The 9,442-nt window shown below is 46.0% G+C and overlaps 1 protein-coding gene across 4 annotated transcripts in view; it reads right to left on the bottom strand.

Annotated features, from left to right (window-relative positions):
* Positions 1 to 1,642: 1,642 nt before the first annotated feature.
* LOC6524137 (diencephalon/mesencephalon homeobox protein 1-A) overlaps positions 1,643 to 9,442 on the bottom strand; it is a 32,725-nt gene continuing 24,925 nt past the window's right edge. For 3 of the 4 annotated variants that reach the window (XM_039373724.1, XM_039373735.1, XM_039373730.1), the window contains exons 4-6: positions 4,279 to 4,468; positions 2,398 to 3,073; positions 1,643 to 2,238 (exon numbers count right to left, since the gene is read on the bottom strand). In XM_039373724.1, the coding sequence (XP_039229658.1) occupies positions 1,965 to 2,238; positions 2,398 to 3,073; positions 4,279 to 4,468 (1,140 nt within the window). In that variant the 3' untranslated portion in view covers positions 1,643 to 1,964. The remainder of the gene's footprint in view (positions 2,239 to 2,397; positions 3,074 to 4,278; positions 4,469 to 9,442) is intronic. The other variant, XM_002099965.3, reaches the window with a different exon arrangement.

Below are 9,442 nucleotides of genomic sequence, written 5' to 3'. Positions count from 1 at the left end.
TAAGCTTTACTTTCAGCGATCAGCTGTTCGTTTACCACCTACTACCTGTTTCTGTTCGCCTGGTATTCAGCATCGGTAAAATAGACAATTTTGACCGAAGAAAAATGGTTGTGGCGCTCCGAGATGAAGGAAATTGGTGATTTTTCGATTTAAAGTACCAGGCGAACAGAATCGATTAGCAGGTGGAAACGAAAGCTGATCGCTTAAACTAAACCTTACTTAGGGATGGGCGATTCAAATGAACGGGGAGCTTTCGTGCTTATCGGATTAAATCTCGTGACACGTCCACATGAACAGCGCGATCGCCCATCTCTAGGAGAGCAGCCTAGAACAGCTGATTAGAATTACTCGGAGCAATCGACGGCGACCTGCTTCATGTTTCTGTTCGCCTGGTATTCAGCATCGGTAAAACTGGCAATTTTGAGCGAAAAAATTGGTTGTGGCGGCTCCAGCGATGAAGAAAATTGGTGATTTTTCGATTTAAAGTACCAGGCGAACAGAAATGACAGTAGGTGACCGGCGATCAGTTCGATGGTGCAACCTAACGGTTGATTTCCAGCAGCTGACGACCATAAATGTCCCAGCCCAAAACTATGCAATACACTTTAACGCTTGAATCAGCAGCCTGAAAGTATGCAACGGATACTGTCTAAACTTTGTTTATTGCTTAAATATGTAAGAAAAACGTTGCATACTTTCAGGCAAATTCTAAGCCCCAAAAAATCCTTTTTTTTTGTTTAATAAATATTTTATTTCATGCATTGTTTACAGGTATGTATTTAATGATCCTAAGATCTACGCTTTTAGCGCAGAACTAGCTTTCTCCTTAACCAGATGATAAATAAATAAAATACTTTTTTAATTGTGATCCGTCCGATTTTGATTAAAAAAGAGGTTTTTGTTTCTCGTCATTGGCACTGATGTCTAGAATATTAATTACTCAATCGACTTTGATCAGCTTCCTATCAGAGAACTTTTTAATCTTCCCCCTCACTCGGCGCGTATAACTGTCATTTTAAATTTAGGCAATATCGCGTGGCGGAAACAGAGGGGAAATGAATTTTAGTTTTTTCCATGTTTGTTTTTTGTGTGTGTAAATCAATCAAAACACACACAGCAACGCAAGCGCGTTTCCCGTGAAGGACTCAAGGATGGGACTTGAACCTGGCGCCTTCACTCGGGTTCTAATGTTGGATGACATCGACGGCAATTTAGTGCGCTGAGCCATTCCATACTTCCAAATTAACTAGAATAGATTGGCGACTCTTACTTGCCGACGCCGGGCGCACTCTGATCAATGCACTGCTTTGCCGACGACTCGCACTAACTCTAGATGGCGCTTTACCCTCAAGGCGTATATATTTTTAAACTACATTTTGTCGATTTTGAGCGATGTAGAGCGACCTTACGTTTGCACTTAATTTACATGTCGCACACATTCTACACGGAGTGTTCATTCTACACAAATCTAAAATGTTCGACAATTCGTTGACGTCCTTACGAATCATACATCGTACATGTATTATACATTCGACTGTCGTTTTACTTATTACATTACATTTGTACATTCTACACCATTGAACGAAAACAAAGAATGCCTTTTGAAAAACCAATGAAATCGTGCAAATAAAAGACACCAGAATATTTGTCACATATTCGTACTTTTATTTCAGCCATATCGGTTAACTATCATATATATTTGTTGGTGCCCAAATTGATGTTGGAAAATAAAAAAATATTTTCGCTGATGAATTAATATTAAAATATTCCGATTTCGTATTTTTACACCTTAAGCCAGCCAATGCTGCTGTTTAAAATTACTATTTCGATTACAGATCTACAGACGTAAATGCTCCTTAGGTCTAGTAAAAAAAAGGGTTACTTCTCATTTTTGGTTTTGGTGCACTTTGGGGTCATAGCATTTGCAATTGGGCAGCTTAGATGAAGCGAACTTGGCGCTTTCGTTAGGCGTCCTCGCAGTTTTTCATCGATCCTCCATTGGCGGTCAGCTCCATTTTCACATTGGCCCGCGTAGTGGCAGTCGAGTGGGCGGGCGAAATGGGCATGGGGCTGTTGTTGTTGTTGTACTCCTCGCTGAGCTTGAGCATATCACTTGGGTCCTGGAGCTGCGCCTGACCCTGGGCAAACCGGCGCACCTGCAGGAAGAGGCCACCGTTGTTCAGGAGTCGTGCCTGGTGCTCCTGCGCCTTGGCCCTCAAACAGGCGATTGAGTTGTTTCTGCAAATGATAATGCCGTATTTCAATACAAATTCACGCACTTTTCGGTGGAGGGTAAAGTAAATCTCGAGTATGCAGCACATTCAGTACATTTAAAAAATAAATAATGTTGTTGCATTGTCCAGGAGTACACCCTGGTGTCTGAACACTATGTGTCACCTGAAGGCATCCGGATCGTGTTCCATGAGGGCGGCGGCCAAGTTGTGGGCATGCAATCCAGGTGCTGCCGCCGTAACCTGCTGCTGATGCTGCTGCTGTTGCTGCTGATGCTGCTGTTGCTGCTGTTGCTGATGTTGCTGCTGCGCAGCTGCTGCTGCAGCCGCCACGGCGGTGTTCATGATCATGTGGAAGTCCTTGCTGGAGGCCGCCGCTCCGGCACCAGCGGCATTGGCGGCGTCCAGCAGCGGATGATAGCTGGGCGGAGCACAGCCACTAACCCCCGCGCCGCCGCCCAAGTAGAGCGATGCCTGTTGCTGCTGCTGCTGCAGTTGCAGGTGCTGCTGCTGCTGCGGCGAGGGGGAGCCCAGCTCGATGTGGGGACTGCCGGAGCTGTTGGTGGTGGACGCCCCGGTGGGCGTGGTGGCCGCGGAGGAGGCTGCGCCCGCATAGCCGCTGGTCGAAGTGGGTGGCGCCGAGGTGGAGGCGGAGGTGGGGCAGCTGCTGGGCGCTGGACTGACGACGTTCAGCGATTCGGTGGAGGAGCTGAGGGTGCGGCAGCGGGAGCGGGATAGGTCCTCCGAGTGGGCCGATTTCGAGCCCGCCGAGTCCTCGTGGTCGCTCACACCCGAGTCGTCCTTCAGTGCCGACTGCGCCTCGATCGACTTGCGATGCATGCCTGCGGCGGAAAAGTAAGTACGTACATAAGTCAGTGGTGTGCACTTTCAAGTTCAGGGGGAAGTTGGGATTATCTCGTAAATAATGTTGGTTGGCACGAAATAAAGGCTTGTGATATTCTATACAAGTATCTGTGGCATGTGGAAAAACTTAAATGTTTAACTCGCTACCGGTAAATCAAAATGAATGTGCTGCCAAAATATTGCAGTTAATACCAATTGAGGGCTCAATGTCGCACGCTTGCGGCCCCATCAATTGCCAACTAATTTGACATATCGACTTAATTAAAAACTATTCCAGTCCCAATTGCGCTGATTCCCCCGGCGAAGGAGCCGCTAAGTCCTCGATAAGCCACTTAAGTTCGAGCAAACCTTTGGCCACGGCTACTTGGGAATTAATTATCGAGTCAGACGGCTCGTAAAGTTCGCTGAGGCACACAAAACCCACCCAACCCAGTCGTCGATGCGCCACCCCAGCAGCAATGGAAATAGATAAACGATAAATGCCAAATAAAGCGGCAATTCGGTGGCGAACCCTCATCCTGCGTTCTGCGTTCTACGTTCTAAGTTTTGCGTCCTTCGTCCTTGTCGCGTGTGCATTTTGCATTTATTAAGCGATTATTAACGAATAAAGGAGCCCAGTCACCCCGAACCAGCGACACTTGTACTGGGTTGTACTGGGGAATACCAGGGAATACCAGGGAATACCCGGATAATCCGCAAAGTCATTCCCGGGAAATGTGCGCAACATATGACGGCAATAGCAGCGGAAAAGCGTCGTTGGACATGCTCGCCAAATATGCTCACAATTCTCGGCCCGTCCGCTATCTATCTATCCGAGTTTATAATCCCCGAACCATGCTCCTTTGTGCGGCTCGAAATTTAATTAAACCCTCCTCAAGGCTCGCAGATACACAGATACACAGATACACAGATACAGATACATATGTATGCGATCTATAGAACACTGAATTCACGTGAAAAGACTGGCGAATAAAATAGATTCGCTCATAAAGCGCGACTATCAATGAACACTGAAGCTTTCAGCAACTTTAAACATCATTTAGTGCGCAGTAAATAAATCATATGAAATAGGAAAACCAAAGGGGAAAAAGGCTTCGAGACATAGCTATTCTATTGATGGGTCTTAGCTTGTTAGTTTGGTAGATTGATAGTTTGGTAGTTTCGATATGATTGTTGCATTTACATTTCTGCTCCATACCTAGTAGCCAGGGCGCCACCGCGTCGTTGTCCTTGGCCGACTTGAGGATCGTGTCCGGCAGGGGAAGCGAGTGCCGCACCATGGCCCCGTAGAGTCCGTACTCGGCCATTATTGTGCTGCCGCCCCAGACTTTCTCCGTCTTGCGCCACTTGGCGCGTCGATTTTGGAACCACACCTGCAAAGTTAAAGCACAAATTAAACATGTTGCTTATGACAAGTAGGACATACATTTTTCGCTGCGCGTATTATTCATTCGCATAAAGTGTTTCGCCATATGGACAGCGACCTGCTCAGTGGCCAATGGCTATCAACTCTAGTCGTTGGGCAAATGCAATGCAAATTGCGAATTACTAAATAAAAAAGCTCATTCAAATTGAAAAAATGTAAATGGAATGTTTTTTAAATGCTAATACTTGGACCATAAACCTCTCGGCTGCCCCAAATACTTATATATACATATAAACTTGTTTGTACATCCCTGAAGTCGAACCTTTGGGGCAGTGGTGTGGCTAACACGTAGAAAAGGGGTCTTCTATTCACTATTGAACTTTTATTTGGTCCTTACCAAGTATTATTACTGTCAGATTCTCTAAAGAGAACAATGTGCAGTTGGAACTTTTTTAATGAATTATATATTAGCAGTAGATCCCCTTGAAAGAGGTACCCTAAAATCAGGAGAACCAGCGATGGTTGGCAACATCAATGCGACACCATCGACATCCCACACACATGCGGCATTCCACATCCCACTCGCTGCCACTACACACATAATGGCAAATGATATACATATTCGCATATAAGTGACCAAATTAGATTATCTTCCGAAACATTAAACCGATTCTCAGCCGGCAACAACAAAGATAATAATATGAAAACATTAAATGTTGTTCACAAAAGGCAACCAGACCAAGCAGACCAACCAGACAACCAGCAACAACAACTGTCACAATAAAAGGATTTGCCACACAGACGAGCGGCCAAAGGATTCAAATTCAGCTCGCAGCCACCCTCGGAATCCCTGTATCCTTGCCCTGTATCCCGGTATCTCGGTATCCGGACCCTCTGCACTGAAAAAGAAGTCATCATTTTTCTGGTCCATCAAATCGTTTAGTTCTGCTATTAGTCATGTACGCAAAAGGGGGAGGTTCAGGGGCAGCGTTTGCCAAGGGGGCGGTTTGCTGACAGGGGGTGGCAGGGGGTGAAAGACACCAAAGATTGCCCACCAGCAATGTGAAATCGACGACGAGGACGAAGCTAAAGAGCCCCGAACTGAAGTGGCTCTTGGAAGTGGCAGCAGCAGGAAGATTTATAATAAAAAAGCAATATATGCAAAGTAGGCAAAGCAGGCAGCAGAGTGGGCAAAATGCAAAACTAAGGGGGTGCTAAAAGGAATTCGTTGGCCAAGAATCAGGCACCGAGAGGCCAGGAACCAGGAAGACCAGCCAACTTCCAAGTTCCGGGTTCCAAATCCCAACCTTAACCTCACGGATTGTGCAAATCGCGGGTTAAGTGGGCAAGTGGGCGTGGCATTTCACCCAAAAGAAAACCACCAAGAAAGGAAAAATTGGAAAAATGGAAAAATGGAAAAACAAGTTCGCCGTGGAACGAAGATAAAGTGATTTGGCTTGGGGCTCTGTCACCAAGTCCTGCTTGCCTACCAGGAGCCCCATAAATCCTGGACATGCACTTGCTGAGAAATTGGCAGAGCCGAATTCTGACTTCCGAAACTAAATGCATATATTTTCCAAGGCAGCCACTCAGTGCGTTACGTTGCAGCCCGGAAAATGTGCAGCTCGTCGCGGATTTCTTTTTGGCAAAGTGCCGCCTTTTTGGCTACACTACGTTTCAGCAGTTTAAGTTCAGTTGTTAAGCAACTAACTCTAAGGATGTCTAAGCTGTTCGACTTCAATGATTCATTACCTATGTCTAAGATTATTATTATTAGTTGTAAACGATCATGAGTCAGAATAGCGGCTACCGGTGCCGCAATGCACTTACAGCACTGACTCGCACTGTACCGAGTATGACCCGTGACTCAGCGTGCGATTTAGTTGGATTACTCGGGCGTGGAGCTGCAAATAAATCCGATATCCGGTCCCTGAAATTACCCTCCACTGTGCACCGGAGTGCCGCCAGCGGATGTCAAATTAATTTCCACACACACTTACACACACACTCACACACACACCCGGATACTTTGCTCCTGGCAAGGATCAGCCTCCGAATTTGGACCCTGCGGCTCGGCAGCTCGCAAACTGGGAAACTTGGGAGCTCGGGAGCTTGAAAGCCTTGGCAATCGGGATCTTGGCCCTTTTCTGGCTGCAAAATCAAATTAATCCGGTTTGTTATTTCATCATGCAACGTCAACGTCACCATCATCAGCTACAACAACAGACAAAAGGGCTGCTGCAGCAGCAGCGGCTCCAGCAGCATTTTGCAATAATAAATGGCAGCACACACACACACAGTGGCACGCCCGGGTGTAAACAATACGCACACACACACACAGGCGCACTGGCACACAGATACGAGAGCCTCTGCCAAAGGAGCGGAAAATTTCATTAACAAGGCACACAGGCAGCAGTAGCAGCAACATGGAAGCACGACAGCAACTTGCAGGTCCGGAGGCCAGTGGCTCGTCTGATAATTTAATCAACTCTCATTGAATTATATCATTTTGCAATTTGGAGGCCCGGCAACATCAACATCAACATCCCATCCATCCCATCCATCCCATCCAGATCCAGTTTCAGCTCCAGCTCCAGATCCCGATACAGATACAGATAGAGATACAGATACGAATACAGAGAACCAATCATTCAGTCATTATGATACCGGGGAGTGGCGACCGGAAAAGCGGGGCCGGCAGTTTCGGTAGGGCTCTTTGAGTGCGGAAATCAAAGAGGGAAATGCCATAAATTTCCAAAAACGGAAACCACGCAACCCACTCGCCGTGTTGGAGCCTACAAACTAAAAGCTGTAAACTGCAACTCAATAAGCAAATAAACTAAATATACTATATACATATATGTACATATGTTTAAAGTGGAATTTTTAAATCAATAAACACTTTAAATGAATACAAATTAAAAGGCGTTTTTATACCAGCGGTAAGAAGAAACTGAGTGCAGTAAATCAACTGCGAATCGTTTAAGCCCTAATCGCAGTTTTAGTCAATAGATGCAATGCGAACGCAAAACATCCACCAAACAATGGCAAGTAATCAGCAGTGGAGATAATGGCAATCACTTTAATATAGATAACAGCTTGGACAATCTGCCGCTAAATGATTACTTGACCATTCCCATCTCAACTTCGATTCCAATGCGAATCACGACATCAATTTGCTGATTGAAAATTTATTATTATCCTTGCAGGAAGGGAGGTGGGCAGCAGCGGGAGTGGGGGCGTGGTCGGGTTGTCTAGGAAGAGGTGAGTAGTAGTTCGAAGGACAGTTTTTATGGGGCGCAACCGAAGGGGCCACGCCCCCTTGTCCGGTTGGTGGAAACGGCTTTTGATTTATCGAACATTTTACTCCACTGGCTGCCCAACCGAAATTGACCGATGGCAATAGTGATTTCTCAGGAGCGCTTTACTATGGATCCATGTATTAATCCATATATGTTTTTCATTTATGTTTTCCACTTTGCAGTTTCTACTTTTGGCAGAGTAGAGCACCCACTTTTTGCAGTTGATGCGGTGCATCACACACTCGCAATTGTCAAACCAATTCGATGAAACGCCGCTGGTCCGCTGCACTCGCACAAAAGGTCAAAAGGACAAAAGGACAAAAGGACGGGCCTGCTGGCCGTTGGCTGGCATAATTAAAATATTGGTAACCAATCAAAGATTCTCAATGGTGTTGGCCTGGTGTTTCCCTGCCTGCACCCATCGAAATCAAAATGAAAACGGATTTTCAGGTTGCCTGTACTGTGTTGGTATTATGGGTGCAGATTGCGGACTTGTGGGTGGCGAATATTTGCTCGCTGGTGCTGCAAAATTGCGAATTGCAAATTGCATATGCAATGGCAATGGCAACGGCAATGGCAACAGCAACGGGTCGCAGGAGTCGCAGTCGTCGTCCTTTTCAGGTGACATGTGCACCTGTGCATTCGATTTTGCCCTGCATTCGGGCGGGAATTTGCCTTTGAGTTCGTGTGCGGCCTTTATTGGTTTACTTCATCAACTCGAACGACTGAGTGGTTGGGTGGCTTACGGGTGCTTCGCTGGGGCATCGATGGGTGCAGTGGGGCTGGCAGTGGGTGTAGATGGGTGTATGGAGTGTGGATGGTTGCGGGTGGTTGTGGGGCGACTACTTCCACTGCCAAGTGGTTGCGAGTCAGTCAGCGCGGCGAGGCGTGTGGAAATTTCATAACGACAGTCCGCAGTTTATATGCAATATTCAATTGACATTCGCGGAATTTGGGTTTCAAACGCCGTGCCAAAGGGGTACGTCAGTTTTTAGATAAAGTTAGTGCAAAGATATATACAAACAGCTAATAAGTACAATGGTGAAGTTCATGCTCATTCACAAGAACAGGCAATTAAATATTTCATCTCAATATTATCTCAGTTTTCTTGTCCATTTCCTGTGCTTCACATTTGCCATACATTTGGCAGAGTATTCGCGGTGTGCTTTGAGTCTTTCGCCAGTTTTCCTCGCTTTTCAGCGCCTTTTGTCTCCGGCATCTTCCCATTTTTTCCGCTGGAACTTCAATTTCCAACTTTCATATGAGTTTAACGCTCGCGAACTTTTTCGCCATTTCACTCGATGAAAGAAAAGAGGCAGCGGACTTTTCAGTTTTCCGCATCCGCATCCGCATCCGCATTCGTATCCGGATCCGGATTAAGATATGTAAATGCGAAATGATTTTTTGGCTTATTCCCGTTTCGTAGGTCGAGTATTAATTTGCGCAAACGGAACTAAAGGCTTGACTTTGCTTTTGCTGCTACAAAGGGGGTAAAAGGAAGATTTCCAGGGGAAAAGTGCACATGTGAGTCGGACTCGTATTAATGACCTTTACTCGACATTGAGCTGGCAGTGCGATTGCCATTGCCGTTGAACTATTAATTACGAGCAAACGATGTTTTAAAGGCCTAATGATTAATGAACCGATTTTCTAATTACGCTAGACGCGGAATGGGGTTT

The sequence above is a fragment of the Drosophila yakuba genome, chromosome X (assembly GCF_016746365.2).
Source record: "Drosophila yakuba strain Tai18E2 chromosome X, Prin_Dyak_Tai18E2_2.1, whole genome shotgun sequence".
Lineage (NCBI taxonomy): Eukaryota > Metazoa > Arthropoda > Insecta > Diptera > Drosophilidae > Drosophila > Drosophila yakuba.
The sequence above is the reverse complement of the archived record's forward strand: the minus strand, read 5'-3'. Positions and strand labels throughout refer to the sequence as shown.